The 26,354-nt window shown below is 39.8% G+C and overlaps 1 protein-coding gene and 1 long non-coding RNA gene across 3 annotated transcripts; one reads left to right on the top strand and one right to left on the bottom strand.

The window, feature by feature from the left end:
• Positions 1–26,228, top strand: LOC145497207 (rhamnosyl O-methyltransferase-like). 2 transcript variants are annotated; one of them, XM_081477019.1, is made up of 7 exons: positions 1–335; positions 1,981–3,960; positions 13,337–13,368; positions 15,259–15,409; positions 16,285–16,586; positions 23,700–23,965; positions 25,559–26,228. In XM_081477019.1, the coding sequence occupies exons 4-7, from the start codon at positions 15,262–15,264 to the stop codon at positions 25,602–25,604; spliced, it is 762 nt and encodes a 253-aa protein (XP_081333145.1). In that variant the 5' UTR covers positions 1–335; positions 1,981–3,960; positions 13,337–13,368; positions 15,259–15,261; the 3' UTR covers positions 25,605–26,228. The 2 variants fall into 2 exon arrangements, with proteins under 2 accessions (XP_081333145.1, XP_081333144.1); XM_081477018.1 differs by lacking the exons at positions 1–335; positions 13,337–13,368 and having other exon boundaries at positions 351–3,960.
• On the bottom strand, positions 3,952–7,592 carry LOC145497210 (uncharacterized). Its single transcript, XR_014050659.1, has 2 exons — positions 4,696–7,592; positions 3,952–4,519 (listed from the first exon to the last, which is right to left on the bottom strand). It is a non-coding gene; the product is annotated as an uncharacterized LOC145497210 (long non-coding RNA).
• Positions 26,229–26,354: the final 126 nt, after the last annotated feature.

Genomic DNA, 26,354 nt, shown 5'->3' with positions numbered 1-26,354 from the left:
AACCGCGCGCGAACGCGCTGCTCTATAAATCTTCGATTACCACTAGTTTATTAATAATAACTTGCTTGCTACTCAGGTTTCCGGAAAGGCCGAGTCTGCACTTAGTGGGTCATAGTGCCAGGCGTTCCTAGCGTAGCGGCGCGAAAACTGGGGATGATAAATATCATCATGGAGATGGAATAGGGACAAAACTATGAATACTGACTTAACAAGCAACTGTATAATGCTCAGACAAACACCTCAGATGTTGAAGAAATCAGGGATCAAAAAAGGAGACGCAATGAATTACCTGGCATTCATCGTCAGAATCGTCCATGTCTGTGTTGAAAAACAGAGTGCTGAAAAGCGACGTGACGCAATTGGCGGTGTCACAGTGATATGTGTATCCCCGTGATATGTGTATCCCCGCACACATATCACTAGTGATATGTGTATCCCCCGTGGGGATACACAAAACACTGATACGCGCCTGGACATTCAACGAACAAAATGGCGACTCGGTTGCGAGGTTCCGACGAGCGCTGTAAAGAGTAGAAGAAACCAGAAATGAATTCGCGCCCAACGGAGCAGATTAGGATTTCTTGAGTTTGGTTGAGTTCCAACCGACTCGATTGTATATCTGACTAAAACTTCGAACAGCGGATACGCATATCACTAATTATTTCATGGCGCAGTGATCTCAGTGTGTATCCCCTAAACACAGCCGTTAGATTGGCTATCTACCTGATCGAAGAAAATGGCCAATTATTGCCGAAACGTGCTGGCTGCTTACTCGCTACGACGTTTATACCCAGGTTGAGGTTTGCGGAGTTTGCAACTCGAATGTTTAAATATTTAAACTGAAATCGCGTGCAGGGGATACACATATCACTAATTATTTCATGGCGCAGTGATATGTGTATCCCCAGAAACACAACTGTTATAATATAGCGCATCAACCTTGTCAAAACTGCAGGCAATATTAGCACCCGACGTTTTTACACGGCTTGGGTTCACTGAAGTTTGAAACTCGATAATTCCACTAAAAACGCGTGCACGCGTGCACGGGATAATAAGGGATACACATATCACTGATTATTTCATGAACTAGTGATATGTGTATCCCCATGGACACAGCCGTTATATTGGCTTTCTACCCAAGAAGAAAAATGCCCATAACATTTGCATTGTCAAAACTGGCTTGCTAGAAATATTCATACCAGGCATTTATTCATAGCTTGGGATTTCTGGAGTTTCACTGACCTCGGTTGTACACCGTCGCCGACCGCATGCAGGGGATACACATATCACTAATTATTACATGGCGCAGTGATATGTGTATCCCCTGAAGACAGCCGTAATCTAGGCTAACTGCCGAAGAATAAACGTCGAATATTGTGAAACGTGCTAGCAATATTCGCAGTATAGTATACAGCTTGAGACTTAACATATCTTACAAAAAGTCGAACTGAAAAGCGGGTGCAGGGGATACACGAGTGCCACTAATCATTTTATGGCGATCGGGTCGAAGCCGTGATATGTGTTTCACTCCACGAATAATTCAGATGCAAACAAGGCGATGAACAGTGGAGAATATGCGTTACTCGAGGGGTGAGAATGCACCGCGCAATTAATATCGTCCTAGAAATCCGGTGCCGTGAAACTCAAATTGAAATATATCTAGATCCATTTGGTGTTCAACTTTAAATTCATTATATCCTGCTCGCAGAAAACCAGTTAGGATCAAGAACACAATTCCAGCAGCAGATACGTAAACTTTTTCAACTACAAAAATTGAGATTTGTGTTTTACTGAAGCCTGTTTGGGTTAGTCGTTCGTCCAGTAAGCGACCGGACGACGAGAGCGCTTTCAAGGAGGACATTGCTTTTTAAAGTAGAGGGGAGGGGGGTGGGGGATACACATATCACTGGTCGCCATTTTGGAGGGGATACACATATCACTAGTGATATGTGTGCGGGGATACACATATCACTGTGACAGCGGGAAAGAAGAGGAGCCTGCACTCAATGTGGTCAGTTGAATGAATACCCAACGCTCCCTACCCCTCTGCTACCGACTCCCCTATCCCCAATAATACGTTTTTATATTTCAAGCTGATACCAGTTTAGTTTTGTTTATTTTAGTTTTAAAAATTTAATTTTACATATTTTTCGCATAATTATGATAATTATTCGATGTTCCAGGATGTTCCGGAATGATCCATGTTCCTGGTTTTGTCGACGGCCGAAACACTGCTTCGCTTAGACTGGTTCGCCTCTGCGAGTGAATTATCAGAGCGGCGCGATTAACATCGGAAATGTTTTCTCACACATCGCCCTCAAAAAGGATGTCGGCGATTTTCCAGATGTGTTTTTTTTTTTTGTTTTTTTTGTTTTTTTGTCTTTTTTTTTCTACACCCCCCTAAAGTTTGATAATTTCAAAGCGGACGTTTGCTGCTACTAAAGAGGTCATAACTTTAAAACGGAAGCGAAATTAAACAAAGCCCGACACACTTCTTCGAAGGAGGTATCCTGGAACACACCTGCCGATTTTCAGCCAATTCCGTCGGAACACGCGCGTAAACGAACTAAAAATGTTCATCCTTTTATGCAGTTTTATTTTATCGAGAAAAAGACGAAAAACCTCTTATGAGATTGGTATGATTAGGTGCTAAAAATCCCCTCCGCACTGACAGATGTCAGCATGGGTCAGTTTACCACAAACTACGAAGAGCTTTATAAACTCACTCACTCAATCCCGGATTTTACTATCCAACTGCAGCGAATACCGTCCAAATAACAGTACAAATACACAGCGATATTGTACAGTCGGTTGAAAACCTGTTTATTGTACAGGTCGGCGCGCGCACGCACAACTGTCTCACTCTACCTCTTTTCACTGATAAATTTATTGACTACAGCAGTTGGATAATAAATCTCTTATTAGGTGTTTTGGTGTGTAGTATCGCTTTATATTTCACTCGTTGTTTGTATTTTGACTCGCCCTTCGGGCTCGTCAAAATACAGCACAACTCAAAAAAATATACAGCGATACTACACACCAAAACATCTAATAAGATATATGTATTTAAACTACCGTAATTTCTTTTACTTAGAAGATTTCGTCGGCGGCATTGGTATTATGTTGCTCAAGTTTAGGCTTCGTCGTTCTCCAGACATATTTGAAACCATGCCTCGTGAAGCCAAAGGAGGAAATGTCGGGGTCTACATCGTCTACATCTACATCTGCGCTTGATTCTCTCGTTGTGGACGTTTCGGAATCGCGTCCGTTCTCCAGCAATTTCGCGCGACTAGCACTTGTTGCAGTTTGTCCTTGGCGGGACAAGTTTGTCCTTGCAGTTTGTCCTCAGCTTCACTGGCGAGACTAGTGTCGGCGAGTTCCTTCAACCATGCTTCTTGGTTACAGTGCGACCCACGGTCGCTCAGAGCCAACGATCTTGTTCGACGCTGAACCTGTGGTTTCCACTAAATTTTCGCCTCTTCGGCTTCTTCGAAGACGAAAATGGGAAGACGTTTTCTTGCGTTGTCGTCCTGATGCTTGCGATGAAAGAACCAGATATGATCGAGAACAGTTCGCGTGCACAAACAAAATATCACGCAATTCGCTTTACACGTCACAACTGGCGATCAATTTGGTGTCAACGCGCCGTAAGTGGTTAATGAGATTCAAAAATAGTTATTTTCTTTATCTTAAAAAGTAAGAAAGCTTTATTTCCCATTCTTTCTGCAAAATATTTATCTCAGCAAAAAAAAAAAAAGATTTTTCGCATTTTCGTAAAAATTCACCTACCATGATACCTTAATTTGCATAAGTAGTGTTATCATAACATTAAATGCGCCTTCGACCAATAGTTGCAGACCACGTTTTTACCAACAGAGTGCTTTAGTGGATATGCATGTACTTTAGATATAATATTACGCTAACAGTCTGTTCCCAAACTCATAGTGTCAGATTCCAACGGTAAGTTTCAATTTTATTCTACTCGGGTGTGCCTGTGTAACTCATCTGATCTCGAGTCACTGAAATAGCATAATATGTGCCAGACCAAATTTAACATATGTTCGCTCATTTTCAGGAGGTCATCTGCAGTCTCCTGAACTTTCGGTTCAAGGACTATTACGTATTCGTGTAGTAAGAAATCACTGTCTCGGCATGTTGTACATATTGAGAAGCAGTCATAAAACTCATACAAACAATTACTAAGTTTTGGAAAGCAGCCTGAAAGCAAACCACTCGCACTTTGGCTTGTGAAGCCCTTGGCTCGTCGAGCGCTATGCCGGATGCTTTTTCCTCCGCTCTGACCTTCCTTTTATGCTTGTTAACGAGAATTCCAACGTGGTCGCGAACCGATCACTTATCCACGCTGAATGTAAGTGCGGTATATTCATTCAAAATTTGAGCTATCTTCTCCCACATCCCGCTTCTTTGAGTGGATCCTTTCTTGGAAGTAAAGGGGTTTAAATTTACCACTTCTCGGCATAAAAACACTTCGTGTTCATTTGACCAAAACATCACCGAGCTAAAAAGAACGAAAAATGAGAGGACAAATTCAATACTTCGACTTAAATTAAATCAGGTTTGGTGTTCGTGAAATATTGCTACGTGCTTTCCCAAACATACATACATGTATAAAATATTAATGCGAGTTATTTTTCAATAGACACTTTAATTTAAAGCTAACATAATAAGACTTACCTGGAAGGTTTGGCCGTGGATGACATACTGTAGCATGTTTCCAATCCGAACTGGCAGCAAACACACACGTATGGGTAATAAGGGTTCCATTACCCAACAATAAGAGGCGAGATTAAATGAATCTCGCCTCTTATTGTTGGGTAAAACGAACCCTCATTATGTAAGTGTTAATCTCGGCTCAGAGTCACGATTCGCAGCACGAGAGTGGATATGCAAATTCTAGGCTGTTTAGCCGAGCTGTCATACGCCATGGCTGCTCGTTAAACCGAGACAACCAACAGAGTTAAGATTTAACCTGTAACTTCAGTGACGTCAAGGAGGGAACCCTCCTTCTCTCTCCAGCCGTAAGTTCTTAACTCAAAAAATTATTATCATGACGTCGCCTTTTGTGTTTTAACCAATAAAAAGTGTATCATTTCTGTATCAGAAGAGAGGCAAAAAGGAGATAAAAAGTTGATAAAACAGTCAGTACCAAGACGCCCACACAATGTCACGCGATCATTTCGCGTGCAATTTCTCTAACGTTTTTTGCCACTCTGGCGTGAGTTAACATGTTAACATGATGAAACAGATGAAACCCCAGCAACTTGCTGATTTTCTCTCAAAAAATAACTTGAAGGCGCCGGAAGCTGCTCGAGGCAAGTAGGTACGCTCGCGTGACATTGTTTGGTTACGATCTGGTTACCAGTTGTAGCGTTTGTGCATATCAATAGCCCCATTGGAAACAAGTTTCGCTGATAAGTAGCTATTAGTTAGCGCTGAGACTTCAATTTTACAAAAATTTGCGAGCTTTGAGGGTGCAGCCTTTTTTGATGCCACATGAAGTGCTGAAGTGATCAAGACAGAAGAAAGCGAAAAAATAACTCGATTTGTATTAACCGTGTATCGATCGATGGGCAGCATTTCACGAGAATAAGGGGTTAGTTTGAGTCTATTTTATTGTTTCTGACCTCTTCCATCGCTTCGTTTATTTTTTCGCCTCCAAAAACAATTCTTTGATGACATTACGAGTGATGAATATAGCTTTTCTTTCCAACGGACGTATGCAAATTTCATCAATTAACAAAACGATAACGTGGAAGGCAACAATGAACTGAAACCATGCGTTAAGTAAATAAGCCATTGGGTAAGTTGATTCATTGAAGTCGGCATTTTAAAACGAGTAAAAAAAAAGACGCAAACTCTTCACATTAACCGGCAACGTACGCAAAACTCTAACTCAAACGCAAACCAAACTTGCATTTACAATATGCATTTGCGTTGACCTTATGCGTCAAATTTGATTGGCTGATTAAAAAGTCACTTTCATCTCTGACACTGAGGGTGATGCTATTTATAAACGTGTCTGTAGAGCAGTCATGCAAATCCTGTTGCGGGGAAGCGTTAGGGTTGACCGAAGCAATAGTTTTTTGTTGTTGTATGTAACCCAGGCCAAGTTTTTGTTTTGAATTTATGGCATTACGGGCGAGCGCATGCCCCCACTGTCTGTTTCTCCACGGAATTGAATCATCCGCGTTGTTTTTACATTTTTTTTCTCGTTCTCGCTATATTTTTGATTACGAAAAGCGCAACTAGCGTAATCCACGTCGTGAGGCATAGATGTTGGGTCGGTAGGCTGTTGATATATCTCAATAATTTCTCCCTGTTTCTGGATTGTATTTTAATTGTTGTTCAAGAGGATTGTATGGACCGGTATAATCCTGTCCAGGCAAAGTCCAACCTCTTTTTGGGGCAAGGAGTTTTTCCTGTAATGTAACAATGGTCCAGTCACTGAGTCTTCGTGGTTTCGCAACGACAAAGGCTCTGCGCAGAACAAACACGTTTCCTGGTTGTTTGCGATCCATTGGTCTATTTGATCTCTTACTTTTCTTTCTTTTTGTGGTCCAATAAAGTTGGATTGTCTCGTAATAGGATCTTTTGCGGCTTCGACCGCAAAAACAACGTCTTCTCCTCTGTATTTAACGGGGCCATACGTTTCACCATCGCTTCTTACGATTGTCTAAGCAAACCCGCATGGCTCATGCATCTCTGTTTTTACGGTAAACGTTTTCCTTGAGTTTTTGGAAGATCGCAGCCGTGGATCTTTCCTAACAAAGACTCGAAGTCTGCATATATTACGAAAGGCGCTTTCATCTGCTTATGGTAGTTTGTGAAAGACACCTTGTTCTCGCCCCCTTTTAGCATTTCTACTCTTGTTGGTATTTCCAACAACCCTTGCACTTAGGTTTGTGCCTTTCAAGTAGATCCGTTCCTTGGTACGTATCCATGCATGCAAACGACGTTCACAGAAATGCGTACTCTCATTATGCCTGTTGTGATCATACAAGAGAGCTAGCGGTAAGCCTTTTTACATAGCTGTAGTGCTTGTTCTCACCTTGCTGTATTAGCATCAGGTTTATTCGTGTAATAGCGCCGTCTTTTCCACTGATTCTGTGAACAATAACATGGTCATTTTCCCAGCCAAACTCGTTTATTGCAAGATTTGAGTTTTGTTTTTCGAGTTTATCAATTTGTGATACCGGTATTGTGAAGTCGATACCTTTGGAATCAAGACCGTTTTCCGAGGGGTAACTCCCCGGTCTTAACGGGTTTTTACCTCTAGGTGCTGGAAAGAGAGCAGACACTGGTTGTCTCTGTTTTGGATGTAAATGATTGCTTTCTTATTTTGCAACTTTTTTGGGAGAGGAAAAAAGCTCCCTCCACGAAATGGTTCGTATAGAGCAACATGAACAAATGTACCCAAAATCCCTTCAATAACCCAGCCTGAACCCCTTTGCGACCATGCCTCTATTTCACCTTTCTCTTGATCAATGAAGCGGTTAAAGAATTCGCTTGTCATTGCATTTTGCTTCATTGTTTCTGTTACGAATGACAGGCTCATTCTGTTTGAAATAATGCTCCATGTATTGTGTCTCATTGTTTCTGATTGATTGAAAACTTAACAAGAAACCCAAATTGTGTTTTAACACTCGTCAATCTGGCAATTTCATTTTCAACCAAATCAGTAAATCTTGTTTCTGTTTTTTGTGCAAATTTAAGAAGATCAGCTTTGCATGGATAGCCTTCTGGAACAGTCATTTTCCACACACGAAGCTTTCCACTAAAATTATTTCTAAGCAATTCAAAATCGATGTCTCTCTCTCTCTCTCTCATGTCCCTTTGTCTTATATTTTCTTCTTGCGAAATTGATCCGTACAACAATTCCAGCACGTCAGATGAGAATCTTCAAGCAGCCATTATGCTGTTTATAAAGAGGTAAAATATTTTTTCAATAGAAAAATAATTCTGCGACCGATATTCGATCACGCAAAGAAAGAACAATGGCCTACCCGCGAGCTATTCCCATCGCGCAGCCATGCGTGTCTCGTTTTTATGACAGCCCGGCTAAACAACCTCGAATTTGCATATCCGTGATCCACGCTGAGCCGAGATTCCAAACCCAAAGACATATAAGAGATGGTTCTGCTACATTTTGTGAGAGCTTTTGATTTTACGAAAATAGGGCCCCAGGGTGGCACACTTTTCGTAAAATGTTTCCTTCTTTCTTAAAATTAAAGCTCTCACAAAATGTAACAGAAACCCCCTTATATATGTGTGTCGCTAAATTTAAGTGTCACACTATCCCTCTTTCGCTGATAAATTTCTTGACTACAGCACCGCAGCAGCTGTTTGCATTTTTGCTATTTTTCGGCACGACTTGTAAAAATACACGGCGATAATACACGCCAAAACATCTAATAATATATTTAAGAAATAGAAAACATGTACCGTGTTTCTGTCGAGTTTTAGTAGAATTCTACTAGTATACTAATGCAAATGATGTAATCTGATTGGCTGAGCCATTGCACACTATCAGCCATTAGTGCGCAGTGGCTGGAGGTCGTCTAGGAGGTGGCGACGTTTTTTTCGTTTTCCCAATTAAAGTTTTGGAGGAAAAGTTTGATACAAATGAATAACTAAATTCCTGAGAAGACTAAACGAAGGACATTTACGGTTTCTTGACAGAAGTATACAACAGACAGTTCTGCGAAAGGGACACTGGGACACAGTGACGTCACGATACCCCAGAGGTTGACGTCATCAAAATGATGATATCATAATCTAATTATAGAATAGTGACATCATCGGGATGGAGGGGTGTAGGGTGTCATTGGAGGTGTTACGTCATAATCTTAAAATAGGTAGAATGATGTAATAGACTTATTTTTAGTAGCGGAAGTCATGTGGTTTTCCCATTATAAAGAGGTGAAATTTTAGGAGTGTATTAGTAAGCTTAACATGGGTCTCACTGTCTCTGCTCGTCGAATACGATTTAACAGCTACCGCTTACTGGCTAGAAATCTGATCACTCCTATAAGTGAAATAGGTTTGCTGAAAGAAGCATTATGTGGTCTACCAAGTACCAAGCTTTCCAAGTTAAAGCCGGCGCCTTCGTTCTGAAGAACCCCTGCCCAGTTCGGCCCATTATTGAGTATAGAATAGGAAGAAATACATTTCAGCAAGGTAATTTAGTAACAGAATAAAATATACTTTATTTCTATTACGTGTACTTAATTTTCCGACCTGGGAAATATTAATTATGTATAGGCGACATGGAAATTGCTTTTCCGTGTTTGGACCGTCAATTTGTATTTTCACTTTAAATAGACGCTAAGCAGAAAAGACATTTCCTTTGGACATGATTACATCTGGCTTTAGCGCCTTGGGCCAAAGTCTATATGAATCTCGGTTGCGCCTTATACGCTTCAGTCATTATAAAAATCTATGATTGCGAATAAATCGATTTCCATTTGGTCTGTTAACTTACTAGACAGAACAAAACAACTCTGTTTGTTCAAATACAATGGAGTTTCCATTGCTTCTTTGTTATTGCAAAATAATCTCCCTGGGGTCATTAACGCCTAAAGTTATGCAAGTAGACAAGACCGAGAAAATGAGCGAACAAATGTTTTTCAAAGACGTTTATTGCAATCAACTACTCTTTAACTATTTACAACTCTCAGAGCTCTAACTTGTCAAGTGATCATTACAAAGTCCTACAGTTTGTTCTTTTTATCCGATCATGATCAAGTACACTGAACCATACTTTGTACTCAGAAGCGTTTTCGATAATTCTGTTTTCACTGGCTGCGAAGTTATTAGTCGTTTCTTTCAATGAATCTTCTCAAACGTAAGAACGTGAGAAAAGTAAGGGGGATCTTTTTATTTCATGTCATATTACTCTCTTGGTTAGTAAAGCTATATTGTTTAATCTTCTTCCTTTGATAGATTACCTTTTGCGTGTAAGATTTGTTTTGCATTCGGCCTTTTCGGCTGCTTTTTCTTCTAAAAGTAACTACATTAGCTCGTGAATTGACCAAGAATAACAAACTCTTAATTTTATTATCATGCCTTTTCGAGTGCTTACCTGATTATCCATCAACTGAAGCATGAATCTATCCAATTTAAATGCAATTATAAACTCACGTTTCTGTTAATTCGGTTTCGTTCGGGCAGTCTTTGGTATGCGAACACACAGTAATCCAGTTTTCCATTTCCACTGTTTATTAACTTTTACATGTGATTACGTAGGTCCCAGGAGTAATCCACATCTAATCTCTCCTTATATAACCAACACACTTTTTAGACATAAGAAATGAGAACTGAAAGAATTGATCAAAGTCTGCAATGTAACGATTAAGTAATGAAAGAAAAATTTGATTCTTACAAGAGTGGAAATTTACCTGATCATGATACTTACAGGCATCTTTTATTCGACGGATGCCAAAATCAAAGTTGACAGGTTTTTTTGCATGAATTCACATTCCGATAGATTCAATTCTGGGCAATCATGGCTAATTCCCTGGGGCGATGCGAACTTTATATCACTATCTAACACTTTTAATCAATATATAGAAAATCCAGCGGAGTCGACTGGGTGTAACTATTGTTTTATTGCGTAAGGGACCGTCCATTTTTTATAAGGTAGGGGGGGCTGGTGGGATTTGGGGGGGGGGGCCATGCGAAAAAAAATGGCTTTCGAGGGGGGGCCATCCCAAAAAAATAAGGGAAAAGGGGGGGTCACGTGAAATATTTTAGTATAACTTTAAAATGGGATAATGTTTGAATATCAAAAAATTGCTACAGAATAAACATAGAAGGCAGGATACAAATTTATTACAAACTTTCCTTCTGCTTTAAAAAAACGTTTGGCGACAAAAAGCATTTGTAGCTACTGAAAAGAAGTATTTAACACTGTTATTTTCGAATGCAACTTTCACTGGCACTCATCTTCATCTTCGCTGTCGTCGAGTTCTTCGTCGCCGCTTGTGCTGCTATGGGAGTCTCTTTCACCAATGCTACAAGAAGCAGCAATGCTTTCCGTCAGAGTGTGCTCTTCAGGGTACATGAAGGTGTAAACATAATCTCTGACTTCCTGCTCAAGGTTGGTGGTGATTCTGCTTCTTGCAGCATTGGTGAAATAATTCCCTTCCATTGGACTGAAAGAGTGTGGAATCGTGTTCCTTTACATCTTTCAATATGACATTCAACTTTTCCACCATTGCTCTGTGCTCTTTGATGGAGAAGTTCAGTTTTCTTCCATCACTGGGCTTCAACTGGTACCCTTGCATGGAAAACTCACTCGCCCTTTCTGAACAGCCATCCGCACCTAGAAAAATTGCTTCTTTTGCTTGTAAGATGTCAAACTGCCTGGATCGTTCAGCTGTAAACCTTTTCTTAAACGACTCGTCGCTTTCGCCATTATTGCGCATTTTGGAATGAGCCTCTTTCATGATGCTCATGTAGTAATGCGCTCTTTTCCCGATTGGATTAACAATATAGCCAAGGCTTGTTTTCTGGAGACCCTGAAGTATGGTTGTATCATCAGCAGAGGAGGAACTAGTGACCTACCAGAAAAGGAAAGACGATTTTTTTATTTATTATATTGAACTGATATTATTGAATGATCATGGTTCGTGTAACCATTGAATGTTGTATTCGTGTAGTGAAATGTAGACCTAAGTCAAATGATATATTAAAAGACACATACTATTTTTAAAATGTTCAAACAGTTTTAGGTGCTATCTTTACAATAGGAAAATACAGAAGTTTCTCATTATAAAAGTGAAGCATACATGCGTTTTTAATGTCCAGATAAAAATAGGAACACTGACAAGAAATTAACACTTACCGGCTCATCTTCTTGTACTTCAACAGCTTTCTGTTTTACCTGCACAGGGCAACATTTATACATGCCTATCACTAGAGTAGAGGAAAAAACCTTCCAAATAAAGACATCTGTAAATTAAATGTAAGAATGTGTTTCACACAACACATCAACAGATTTCCAGTTTTTTCACAACACTTCGTACTTGGTTCAGTATCACAATGCAGGAGCAAGGAAAGACTCTGTTCCAGGCCACTGTTACTTCCGTAAGATTGAGAAGTTTATGAATGAGCACTATGAGGAGGGGGAGAACTACAGGGAGCTTCTAAAGTTGTCCTGTCAAGAAAAGGTAGGAGAAATTTGTTCTTTATGTTGTGAATGGACTGGACCACCCATAGAAAGATACCCTAAACCAGTTCCTGACCATTCCTGCCTACCGGAATACCACTACCTCTCCTACCAGAAGACCCCAAAAGAAGGGCGTGATCCAGATGACTGGCAGCCAAGGGTCCAAGCGAAGAAAGAGCATGGAAGTGGCAGGCTGGTTTTATCTGACCCAGAGAGCGTTGCTCTATTTGCAGATAAGTTTATTGTCGAATCAAAGTTTGTGGTGGATTATCTTCAGCATCTTGAAGTGCTGGAATTTAAAAGGACAAAGAGAGCAGAAGAAAAGGCAAAGTTAAGTAGGGACGCAAAAGATAAATCATATGAGGATTATCCTTGGATTGAGGTGTTCGAAGATCTAACCAAGCTTAAAAAAGCTACGTGTTCCAGAACTAAACAAGTACTTGAACCACCACGGGCTGAAGCAGCATTTGAAAAGCAGCAAGAGTGAGAAAGTAAAGGCAATTGTAAGACATTCATGCTTGCAGCAGAAGAGTCCTCTCAGAGCTGGCCAACCAACACTGAGAAATGCAAGGACATTGACACAAAATGACAACAGGGCAAGTGCTGACAGCAGTGAAACGGATGAAACTGACAATGATGAGTATGACAGTGATGCCATTGACTCTGGGGGAGAAGATGACTCAAGTGATGTCATTCTTGCATTCATCAATTCAGATGAGAGAGATGCCAATGAGAGGCCAAATGCCACACGCTCAGGGCAAGCCATAACTAGGAGATCCGAAATTGACTTCTCGATCTTTCTTTTGATTTGTTTTTTAAACAACAGCTCTCTGTAGTAGAGGGATTGTAAATATTGTCTTCATAGTGAGCACAATAACGTGAAGTAGGGGGATAATGGAGAAATATTAAAAAAGTTGAAATCTAAATATTGTTTGTTCAATTTTTTTTTGTGGGGGGGGGTCATCCCAAAAAATGACCGCTGTAAGGGGGGGCCATGTGAAAAAATTGGTAAGCTGAGGGGGGGTCATGCGATTTTTAAATGGTGCTTCCCAAATCCCACCAGCCCCCCCTCCCTCATAAAAAATGAACGGTCCCTAAGATTACATCCTGATTTTTACGTTTCCGTTCATTTGTTCCACCATACAGCTCGAGAACATTGTCAACTACGTTTTGCACTGGTATGTAGTAAATGTTGTTTTAAATAATGTTTTAACGTTTTAACACTTGATTGGTTTACTTGAGGATATAATAATGCAAATGCTTAATTCGACTCTAATTATACGTTGAGAAGTTGCGCCGCTTTCCTATTTGTGACTTTTTAGATGTTTGTGACATTTCCAGTGACAGGCGGGAATGCTGAAGCACCGCACCAAATGCACTTTGTGTAAAGTAATAATACTTTTTTCAAAGATAAGTTTCTCAGTCAAAACTTTTCAAAAGAATAAGGTCATCGCTAACCACTCTTAAAGAGATGGTGCAATACCTGGAATTTTGGTGAATAATGCGAGCGTCTAAAACTAGAACTAGTAGTAATCAGAGATTATGAGAGTGCGTTCGACGTTCTCACTTTAACATATATATATACCTTAAATAAATGATTTCACCAGCTGACTTTCAGCCTTTGTCTATTGCTAAAATCAACATTTTTCAGCAGCAACCGAGGTTTTTACAGTCAGATATGCATAGTGTCAAAGTCCACGTTAGTGAAGAGGTCACGATTTGTTGATACGTTGCGTGACACTGCCAGGTTCTGTAGACTCTCAAGTTTCATAGAATATTTAAATTATTCTAAGCTAGCATTTGCAGTCGCGTGGTCGTTTCGCGTGGTCGTTTATCGTAAACAAACTCCGTGCAACTAATTTGAGTATTTCCCCTGATGAATTAAGTGGTCTTATGGATCTTGCCTTCAGAGTACTTTTCCACCGATTCCAAACAATAAAATTTCGTCCGGATAAAGACTGAGCTATCCGTCGCAACTGAACTAATCAATCAAAATGTAGCTCACAGAAATCTCGTGCCCATAACCTAATTGTTAAATGGAAACACGAGTGGAAGTTTGGGAGAACGAGAAATGCTGTAGGAACACTAGCCGTGGGCGAGTGTTTTCACAGCTTTTTCGAGTTCTCCCACACTTTCACGAGTAATCGCGCCTGCATGTGGAAAACTGTTTCAAGGCAAATCTAACTATTAAACATTTTTTTTTTGCAATTCCAATTATGGTCAAACGATATCATAAAAAAGGAAAAGTGAGAGGAAAAAAATTGATTCGAACTTGACTCAGGCTCCTTGCAACTTGATTATGACAACTGTGAGGAGAGAAAATTAGATAATTAAGTGTGTTTTACATATTCGCTTTCGCTATCAGAAAATATAGAAAACCAACACAGATATATTTGTTTTAGTTCGTTTTGCATTTCTAAGTTAGAGAACTGTTCCATTTCATTAACCGTAACAAACACCTGCTATTTTGTGTACGATCATAACTGTAATAAGCGTTGGACTGTAATTACTACCTGCAATAGTCTTTTGTTAAACTGTTATCTACCTGTATTGTTTTGAAAGTTATTAATGTTGTAAAAGATTAGTTCCGTTATAGCCAGTCGAGCCTTCTGAAATGTAGGAGATAATGTTTAGTTATGACTTTTAATAGCTTTACGTAACATGTCCTTTAGAATTGTGTTTTCGGCTTAAATAGTCGTGCCTTATAAAACATTCTTTGGTTACATTCTGGTTGCATTCCGGTTATGTTCCGGTTGCATTCTGGTTGTGTTCTTGGATTAAAACGATTTCGTTGGACCTAAGTTCTGAGTGCTGTTGATGTCTCTGAAGATAATTCCCTGTAACAGATTCCGGTACTGATCCCCGCAGCAAGAGAGTTTCCCCAGGTTTTTACAGAAGTACTTTTCCAGGACAAAAAACCTATTATCACACAACTTGATTATGACTCTAACGTCGAAACATCATCGTTTTTAACATAAGTTTCACATTTTATCGGCCATTTCATCTGTGTGACAAAACAGAACTTGTTAACGGTTCCTTAGGCTGCACTTTTAAAAAATTCGTTTCAGAACATGGCGGAGCGCAAAACTGAAGATGACACGTCGGCAGAACAAGTTAACAAGGAGTTATCCCTGAGCGGCAAAAACAGATTTGTTCCAATGGAAGAAAGACGAGACACCTCTGTGCTACCGGTTGACGTTATTAAGAACATATGGGATGGTAAGACATGTGTGATAGTTAACTTCAACTTAAACGACTGAGCAGAAGCAAGCAGAGCCAGTACTTCATTTGTTGCATGAGAATTTAAGGAAAACAACATATAGAAAGTAGACCGTTCCTATATATCGAAAGCCTGTGGGCTTAGAGTTGCCCGCAAAAATTTAACAAATATTAGCCCAAAAACTAGGTTTGAAAGCTTATATGTAGTATTACTATATGGCTGTCTCACAAGGACTGGGAACTACCGAATTCATGAATTTGATTGGCTGAAATCGATATAGACCGCGGTCTATATTTTCCCATCTAGACCGACATCTAGACCGGTTTCATTTTGCGTTGAAAAAGTAGCAAACTAAAATACAAAAATGTTCACCATTTTCTTTCATTTACTTCTCAATCATTTATGGAAGTGTCAAAAAGCCTGATGACAAAAAAAAAAGGTAGAGAAGACGAGCAAATTTCGGCCGGTTTAAGTTAAGCTCAACGCCGTTCCCAAGCAAAATGTCAGCTAGTACAAACCAGTTACATTAAACGATTAAAGTTTTCTTCTTTGCCACAAACATCTTATTAACCGAGCTAAGTCGGTCTGTATGGAAGAATCTTGACCTCGGTCGTGTGTACAGACCTCACTGCGTTCGGTCTGTACTCACGACCTCGGTCAAGATTCTCCCATACAGACCTTCTGCTCGGTTAATAAGAGCTAAATATTACGATGTCAAGTATCATCCCATAGACTGTCTTGTCTTCAGTTGTTGGCCACTAGACTTTTCCCGTAGTGGCATGTAACGACATGGAAATTTCTTTCTTTTTTTTTCAGAGAAAGAAGGCAAAGAGCACAGATCCTGATTAATTTCATTTATTATTTATTTCTTAAGGAAAATGTCTGACGTTATGGCGTGGCGTGCCAATCGTAAAAGATCCCTTATCTCTGACAGTAAACCAGCAGTTACTATGGGAAGTCAAACCTCAAACAGTAATTGAGTTTGGCGCCTACAAGGGAGGCTCAGCTCTGTGGACAGCGGACATGTTAAAAATGTTTGGGTGCAAGTCGCGTGTGATATCCATCGACATCGACCTTTCTTTGCTGGACCCTTTGGCTCGAGAGTCCCCGGATGTGGAGTTTATTGAGGGAGACTTGTTTCAAGTAGAAAAATGTTTTCCAGCAGACTTTCTGAAGGTAAATTAGTAACAGCTGAGTTGATATCTACTTGAACTCTTCTAACTATGGTTATTTTATTGTTTTATTCACCTTTCAACTCAAGCAGAAAAAACAAATTCGCAAGGTTTAGGGTATCTTCAAAGCAAATCCTTATTTTGTATCTTTAACATGATGGACTAGCTGATTGACCTTTTGTGTAAATTCAAGTTGGCCTGTTTGAATGTCGATGTCAAAGATAACTTTAATGTTATTGTGATTACTCTCGTTCAAAACAACTCCATTTATTACGAACAACAGTTCCAATTGGCGAGCGTAAAACATGAAAATACAGCTGATATAAATAACTGTTTAATGAAATCTTTATCATACCATCAATCAGGTTCAAAAACGTACAGATAGAAAGCAGGTGAAGCTTAAGAGCAGCTTCGCCTAAATATCAACTAGACTTGGAAATAGCGAAAAAATCGAATTTCTTCAAACTCGCCCAGAATGAAGCCCTACGGGCACTAGTTACAAAAATATCGTTTTAAGTTCGATAAATCAAAAATTATTTTTTTCCGCAATTTTTTCGTTTCGATGCCCCAAATCGGCCAAAATCCATCGAAAATGAGCGGCATATTCAGAGGCTCGTAAACTCAAAAGTAAAAATCTTCATTACAAACTGATTGCACGTCGTATTTGTACTTCCTTTTTTGTCTATTTAGAGCGAAATAGATCGTGATTTGATTAGAACTTAAATATTTGACGAATTTTCTAAATTAACGACCCAAGACAGCTTTACAAGAGGTCTACATTTAGCCTATTTTCAAATGCTAAAAAGGCGTTCTGGTACACGGCTTTTCCCAAAACGACTAGTTTGGTGTGAAAGAGCATTCTTTCTTCTTCAAATTAGTGAAATAAAATTTTTGGGTAAATAAAATCGCGAGCGCTGAGATAGCGAACTAAATGCAGCACTTCTTCCAGAAAACGCGACCTTTGACCCGAGCGTAACGAAACCGATTACTGCAAGAAAACCCGGAAGAAAAGCAAACGCTTCGTTATTTTGAAACAATTTCTAGTGATATCTCTCCGAAACCATGATTGCAAGAAACTATTTCCAGATATGAAATCTTACAGGGTCAAAAAAGGAACTAAAGGGCGCATTTTGACACAATAACTTTGTTTGCTGAGAATTGAAGTCAATGACCGTTAACGAATTCCAGTGAAATTTGCAAACTTGAAGTATGTTAGCCGATACTTACCTGAATATTTACATTAATAGAAGAGTCGTCTTCTTGGATTAACCTTCAAAAGAAGCAAGATCCAGATTTGAAAACCTCTAAAAGAAGAAATGTTTAATGTTCCGTGACCTGCCCGCTGCTAGAAATTAGCTTAAATTCCATGCACATGCCGACCGCATGTTTGTCGTAAAACCAACTGAACTCCACTGACAGTTTCCATGGGCAACCCCAAAATAAACAATCTCCAAAAATGTAAAGTGAAATTGGCTGTCTTCATGAACAGTTAGAAGCTAGAGTCAAGTTCCATTACCTTTAAAAAGTGCTTGAATTTATTTGTTTGCGTCGACTTTGTCCACTACTCTCACGTTCGAATGCCGCGAATCGGTCACGCCAAAACAGTGCAGACCGTGCAGACTGCAGACAACACCGCGTTCAAACGTCGGGCATGCGCAAATTGGTACATTTTTTGGCAGCCGCGCGCCAATTTCCCGCGCAAAAATTTAAAGGAAAACATGGGAAACAACCGGTGTCACGCAAAATTTACGAAAAAAAATTGAAAAGTTCATAGAAATCTGTAAAAGGAAAAGAAAGCAGGTAAAAGGAAAACTTAAGACTTTTCAGACACAAAGTTTATTAAGTTACCGGTATTCTGTTGATTTACCATTTTGTTTTGAGCTTTACCAAAAAGGTTTATAAGTCTTAAAACCCGTGTCATGCTACGAGCCGACGGCGTAGTATATCTTTATTTGTTTTTATTAATCACACGATGCGTGACGCTGGAAACGGACGACAAACGATGTGTAAAAGAAGGAAAAATGGGAGAAGAAAAAGACAATTGCAGTGATTCGGCTTCGCTCAGACGAGCTGGAAAAATTTTGGCAAGGACTGAGGGATTCCATCCGGATCCTTGATTTGTCTGAAGCACAGGAACGAGATGAATCGAAACGGCAAACGATGTTCATGTCCATCGTCATGGGGGCATAACTGGCCAAAATACCGATCCCAAACCGACTGTACCTGATCTTTGACCAGGTGGGAAAAGCTTTTCTAAACTACAAACCTGGAAAAAACTGGTGCACTAAATGCAAAGTCGAGGCGGACAAAAAATTCAAGGAGCACGGAAAATACATACCACGGAAAAGAAAGACCTGCAACAAGCAGAAGGTAGAACAATTTTTAACTCTCAAGTCACTTCTGTTAGCTCTCGTTGTACCGGCTAAAACATAAACAAATATATAAATAACGAGGAAAATGTCATTTATAGGATACCGATGACCCATGAAAAGAACAGTGTCATGAAAATATTTTGGCCACCTTTTAGTTGCTCCATTGCTCGCACATGCGCAGACGTTTGACCGCTGTGTTACTGCAGACACTTGTTTGGGCTTTTCATTGTGACTCCTTTTTTGGGTCTAGTTACAAAATAGTGTTGAATATATCTGAAAGTCTGTCATTTATCCACAGGCTGCACAAGCGCAGAATTGACTTTTGATTCAATAGACAAACGCGTACAAGACTTTGTATGGGAAACTTACTCAGTCTGCACGGTCTGCAGTGTTTTGGCGTGACCGATACTACGCAGTATTCGAACGTGACAGTAACTACTGAGTGAACAAAGTAGAATCAAGCACTTTTAAAAGGTAATGGAACTTGACTCTAGCTTCTAACTGTTCATGAAGACAGCCAATTTCACTTTACATTTTTGGGGATTGTTTATTTTGGGATTGCCCATGGAAACTGTCAGTGGAGTTCAGTTGGTTTTACGACAAACATGCGGTCGGCATGCGCATGGAATTTAAGCTAATTTCTAGCAGCGGGCAGGTCACGGAACATTAAACATTTCTTCTTTTAGAGGTTTTCAAATCTGGATCTTGCTTCTTTTGAAGGTTAATCCAAGAAGACGACTCTTCTATTAATATAAATATTCAGGTAAGTATCGGCTAACATACTTCAAGTTTGCAAATTTCACTGGAATTCGTTAACGGTCATTGACTTCAATTCTCAGCAAACAAAGTTATTGCGTCAAAATGCGTCCTTTAGCTCCTTTTTTGACCCTGTAAGATTTCATATCTGGAAATAGTTTCTTGCAATCATGGTTTCGGAGAGATATCACTAGAAATTGTTTCAAAATAACGAAGCGTTTGCTTTTCTTCCGGGTTTTCTTGCAGTAATCGGTTTCGTTACGCTCGGGTCAAAGGTCGCGTTTTCAGGAAGAAGTGCTGCATTTAGTTCGCTATCTCAGCGCTCGCGATTTTATTTACCCAAAAATTTTATTTCACTAATTTGAAGAAGAAAGAATGCTCTTTCACACCAAACTAGTCGTTTTGGGAAAAGCCGTGTACCAGAACGCCTTTTTAGCATTTGAAAATAGGCTAAATGTAGACCTCTTGTAAAGCTGTCTTGGGTCGTTAATTTAGAAAATTCGTCAAATATTTAAGTTCTAATCAAATCACGATCTATTTAGCTCTAAATAGACAAAAAAGGAAGTACAAATACGACGTGCAATCAGTTTGTAATGAAGATTTTTACTTTTGAGTTTACGAGCCTCTGAATATGCCGCTCATTTTCGATGGATTTTGGCCGATTTGGGGCATCGAAACGAAAAAATTGCGGAAAAAAATAATTTTTGATTTATCGAACTTAAAACGATATTTTTGTAACTAGTGCCCGTAGGGCTTCATTCTGGGCGAGTTTGAAGAAATTCGATTTTTTCGCTATTTCCAAGTCTAGTTGATATTTAGGCGAAGCTGCTCTTAATATCAAGGTTTAACGCTTCGTACAAAATAGTCTATGACAACACTTCGATGTTACAATAAGTACGTTGAGTGAGCCCTATTCATCTTTTTCACTGATAGTCATTTATGGCAGTCAATCCCAAAAGGTTGTGGAGAGCGACTCTGGGATAGCTCAGAAAATGTCGGATAAATTCAGAACAAGTTCGAGAGTGCCCCAGAATAACTTGGAGCAAGCTCGAAAGTAACTCCGAGTGACTCCCTGTAAGTTCCAAAGTAACTTGGGGTAGTTCAGAACAACTCCGAGCAAGATCAAGAGTAACTAAGATTAAAGCCCGGTTCAAACGCCGTTCCACTCATGCACCGAGCCAAAGTCGATTAAGGTGATTCCTCAGTATTGCACTGCGCATCTCTTAGCCCGGAAAAATTTTCGGTGAGAAATATGGTAAACAATTTTCGGTGAGAAATATGTGCTCTGGATTCAAGAACTCTGTCCAAATCGAAAAGCTGTGACTAATATTTTGCTGTTATAGCAATATTTAGGGAAGAAAATTCAATCGCAAGGTTCAGTGGTTGTACAATCTAGAAAGGTTCTTTCCCGCTAAATTCGACCTGTTAATGAGAAATCTTATAATCTCGGCTATTATCATGAAGAAACAGCAAAAAATGAATTTTCGCCAAAGAAACTCGCTTATACAGTCCCGATTCTCATAAATCGAAGACATAACGGGAGCTCCGAAACGCCACGGAGTTTTTTTACCTTTAGTTTTAGCGACGACTTCGAGCTTCATGCATGACTTGTCACGCCACTCTGAATTTTGAGCCAGTGACGAGTGCCGTTATATGAAAAAATAAATTACAGTAATTTATGCCTTAGATTCGGCAGACGAGGAGAGCACCGCATGAATCAGCCGCCGCTCCAACGTCGCAAAGTGCGACAGTTAATGTTGTTTTCCGCTCCAAACCTAACCTGCCGAACCAAACTGATTCAAACGCCGCTCTTCTGCCGTACTTAAGTCATCAGTTAGGTTCGGCGCATGAATGGAGCGGCGTTTAGAACGGGCCTGAGACTGGACCAGATTGCAAGTGGATCACAGTCAGAAAGCAACGAAGGTTGGAATAAATATTAAGAAAATAGGGTGGAAAAAAGCCCCGAATGAGGAAGGAGAGAATTATTTTTCTGAAAGTTTTTCCTGCTCAAAGTTAACTCCGCTTCCTCCCACCTCTTGCTCCATGGTGCTTGTAGGACTTTGCTCGCCGAAGAGTGTAACAATTCCATTGTTTAATATGCTTCTTTTTATGTCTGGAACATAACTGGTTTAGTCCATGGTGCTACTTAGCTTAATCTTTCATGTTGGGCTGTCATTTTCTTTATTATTATTATCATCATCATCATCATCATCATTATTATTATTATTATTGTTATTATTGTTATTATTATTGTCACTGTTACTGTTATTGTTATTGTTATTGTTACTGTTATTGTTATTACTATTCTATTTCGTTAGACCTTGTTCTCATTGCAGAAACGCAAGTCCATCTAAAACACCGTGCACAAATGCAGCCTTTACATGACGATTCCTGGGTAAAATCCCATTTTTTCAAGTACATAATTTTTTGGGTACGTGTGTTAAGTCCGGCTCTCTGCAAGGTCCATTCAAAAACTACAGCAATCTGATTGGTTACCTACTATAAAAGCGTCATTTGCTATTGATGCAGAGTTTCTCTTCGTGATTAAAGATCTGGAAACCATCTTTAATAATGCAAATAACAAATAACAAAATAGGAATGAAAAAAGTTAAAGGCTTTCCCCTCGGCAACCTCTGTAGACGTACCTTCCCTCTGGTATCGCTCTCCTTATTCCTTATAGTCATGTTAAACTTCTTCTCCTCTTAGTACATCAGAACAAATGTGCGAGAATTTTGATTTGAAACATTAGCCTCTATTCCCCCTCAATGTTGAAATTAATCTCGACTCTCGTGGCAGCCTCTGTTGGAACTCTGACTGAAAGGCCTGTCACAGAATTGACAGAGATGGCCAACATACTAATGGCTTTCGTCCAACGCTCATCCGTCTTGAAATGTACACAAGGACGTCATTAGAGAGCTGAGTCACTCATTTGGTGTCGAATGATTTAACTGAGTCACTCTCGTTCACCTTTAATCCTCTTTTGGAATAAAATGAACCAAGAATTGCAATATTTCTTCCCCTTGACCCAACGGTAAAAACAGCACTGAAGGGTGGACGGCATTTTTCAAACCGAGTCCCCACCCGATCTTCTCAACGCAAGAAATCGTGGCGTAATGAAGAAAGCAAGAAAGCACAAATAGTAAAAACATTGGATTGAATTGTAGTTATCGAGAAACAGGAGCACACGGCCAAGAACACTTAGTCAAAGAAGAAAACAACTCCAACATGAAATTTCGCCGAAAGAGGTGACAGCAAAATAAACTATCAACACCAGGGTCGAAGAAAAACAAACGTCCGCGAAGAAGTAAAACATGAGAAGTCTAGCTATGGACACTACTGATGCGATAATATTCTCAAGAATTCTATTCGCTAGATTGGCAGAATAAGTTACCTTTGAACAAGAATAAGCACAATGACATTAAAGCATTGCTTGACATCGGTATTCAGCAGCTAACTTGCCCCTGAGGTTTTGTTTTTCAGCAGTTCCATCTGGACTATGACGTGACAAGCTCGCTTCTGACCTTGCGTTCTGGGGTAACGGGTTTTACTACTAGCGTGCGATAGTTTGGTCCTGTCTACACACTAGACGCAAAAACAGAAGCGCGTAATTCGATCGTCTGCATCGATTCTGCGTATCTACGGTCATGGACAAAAGTCTTGGGACAAATTTGCACCTTTGGCGCTTTTGCGCACACGCCAGACGCGAATACAACTTCACCTGCCTGACCTCGCCCCCACCCCACATACAATGTTGAAAAGTAGTACCTGAAATTTCTTCTGATTTTCAACATTGTATTGGGTGGGGAGGGGGAACAGTAACGCGTTTTTAAAAGGAAATCATCGCTTTTTCCAAACTTCAGCAGTAAAACACAGGCAATTCGTTAAATTACATGACTGTCCCAAGGACTTTTGTCCACGATATGATTTTTTGTTTTTGTTTTTAAGAAATCACTTGATTGGTCTTGACCGTAAATGACTTTTTACTGCAGAATCTGCCTCACCCGTGGTTCGTAATGGAGGATGCACACGTGAATATGGTAAAGGTGTTAGAGTACTTCGATGCATTCACGAAGCCTGGTGACTACATATGCGTCGAGGACACAAATGCGAGTATTCCTTTCGACACCAAACAGGGTTTTACAGACATGCCCGGTTTTACAGAAACAGGTTCCGCTAAGCTGAACGCACTCAAGGAATTCTTAACGGGTCGTTCTCAAAAATATCTTGTGGATCAGAGATACACCGACTTTTTCGGGTGAGAAATTTGAATTGTTAGATTTATTGGTTAGAATGGGAGAGAGAGAGGGTTTAACTGAGACGAATTGGGTGGAGAGAGAAGACCTTACACCAATAAAGAGATAAACGGTGATTTAACTTTTTTAGCATAATTATTGAGTATGAAAGAATCCAGATCTGTTCTAAGCGCTTTACAAAAGTGAAAGAGCTAAAAAGAAAGTTTTACGAGATAAAAATACAGAGAACAATGATAAAAAAAAATAAAATAAGTTTAAAATTATTTCTAGCTAAAATAATGATTTTTAAAAAGATACGTCTTAAGTTTACATTTAAAAAAGACTTAGATTATCACATGAACGTATACCATTAAGTAGTTTGTTCCAAAGTTCTGGAGCTGAGACAGAAAATGCTCTGGATGCATAGGTCTTTAGGTTAAAGTTAACAGTGTTCTAGACGATGAGCATCGAGTTATCAGTTCTTCAAAATATAAACTCAATAAGAGAATTCGCATCCACGTCAACTTAATTCTCCATTGAATTCTCATGGAGTGGCAAAATCTGATTGAAAAACCGGCAATTTTGGAAGTTTTCTAAAGAGACCTTCTTCACGGTGAACACTTTTATTCCTTTACCAGCTTTTATGTATAAATGTAATTTATAGATTTAGCGGAACCTAAACGCGGAGCTCCTGATTACAATTAGTTAACCTGGCTTGAGCCTGCGATCCAGTCGAAAACCTGTGCCTGGACAGCGGGCAACTTAAAAAACGGTGATCTCGATGAGCTGTTAACACGAGCCCGCGATATTGTCACGCAATACTGGTCAGCGGATACTTTGCTTTGACAGGTGACAATAGAACAGAACATCTAAGGGAAAAGCCCTGGAAACGAGGTTGTTGCAGAGTGTCATTTCATTTGATTTACATGAAGAGGCGTACGTACGGATGTACGGACAATCACGTGACAACGAAAACTTTTTAACTCGATGGGCTACCAAATTTTCTAAGCAGTGGGGCTCCGCTCACGTGCCTTCGGCGCTCAAGAGCTCTGCTATCGTCTTCTGGCTAGGTTTCACTGGCATGTGAAAGCTTGTTAGGAAAAGCCTGCGATCATGAAAGCAGAAGTGATACTTTTCCCTAGCTCGCTGTGTTACAGACTCGAGCAATTCAAGCAAAGGTCTGGCCGACGTACAGAGCTAACCGGTAGTTAGCCTGTTTCATGCTCTCGGCCATTACGGACGTTCCAAAAAGAGCCGGCTGGCGACGAGTACGATCTGAGATCCCGCTCGTTGCTCTCCCGCTTTTCGATCGTCCTCACTGAACGAGAACCTGCAACAGGCTAATTGAGAGCTGAAATCGTGTCTACCTTTTCGTCCATACCCTGGGTTCTAGAGGCTTTACCTGCGAGGTTCAGTAAAAGTCTCCGGCTCGGCTTCCTCTTCGTTTTGTTTCGGCGTCTAGCGGATTCCGGAGCATACCCTTCCCTTCCTCCCTCTCAAGCGCAGAAAAATGCTTTTGTTATATATCATGCATAGAATTGCGCCCACAACTGTGCTTACAACAATCTTAGCCAGAACTGAACATTAACTTCAGCCTATTTATTTATCTTTCTCAGGTACAATGCAACATGGAACATGAATGGTTACCTGAAGAGATTTTAGAAGGAACACTTGCAAATCTGTTTTTGCGATCAATCATTATAATTGTTTTAAGCTGGCTGAGAAAATTTTGAATCGAATGTAAACATGGTTACAACGAGATATGAAAAAAGGAGATTTTTGTCCGCACTATAACGCCTATTTGTTAGCTAGTTTGAAGATAATGCTGTAATATATGTATAATTGTGCGACTGTATCAAAGTATATTTCAAAAAAAAGTGAAGAAAGAAACTGAGTTTATGTCCCTTTATCCCAGCACGTAGGCTTGTGTACATTTTAATTTGAGCGGTGTTGGCCATGGATTTTTTTTGACAGATACGCGTTGTTTGATTTTGTGAAGTTAAGATTTCAATTGAGAATAAAAGCTGACAGTAACTTGTGCACACACATTGGTCTGACGCAGCGCTTTCGTTTTGTCCCGGCCAAGGAACCGTCTAAGATTTTAATGCATAATCAATTTTTTTCTGTATAAAAGTTATCACTTATTTGTTTCTTCTGGAAATATAGAGTGAAGGCGTATCCTCTATAAGCTGTTCTAGCGAGCCTTACTGCTCTCAGTTCTGTGCTATAATCATTAGATTATTCAAGGTCGTCTTGAAAAAAAAGAAACCATTTTAGTTTTCCCGTTCCCAGTAGCCTAGACCAGTGCATAGTCTTACCTATGTTTTAAACATTCTATTCATATAGAAAGTCAATTTCGAGTAAAAAAAATCGGCTTCCCGCCAGTCTAGCCTGCGAGCAGGCTCGCCTTTG

This window comes from Orbicella franksi, chromosome 9 (assembly GCF_964199315.1).
Source record: "Orbicella franksi chromosome 9, jaOrbFran1.1, whole genome shotgun sequence".
Classification (NCBI taxonomy): domain Eukaryota; kingdom Metazoa; phylum Cnidaria; class Anthozoa; order Scleractinia; family Merulinidae; genus Orbicella; species Orbicella franksi.
This window is presented reverse-complemented; position numbering and strand designations above follow the sequence as displayed.

Coding starts and splice junctions, on each gene's coding strand:
- LOC145497207 (XM_081477019.1), top strand. CDS start 15,262: ATGGCGGAGCGCAAAACTGAAGATGACACGTCGGCAGAACAAGTTAAC. Junction 15,410..16,284: donor TATTAAGAACATATGGGATG/GTAAGACATGTG, acceptor TTATTTCTTAAG/GAAAATGTCTGACGTTATGG. Junction 16,587..23,699: donor TTCCAGCAGACTTTCTGAAG/GTAAATTAGTAA, acceptor TTTTTACTGCAG/AATCTGCCTCACCCGTGGTT.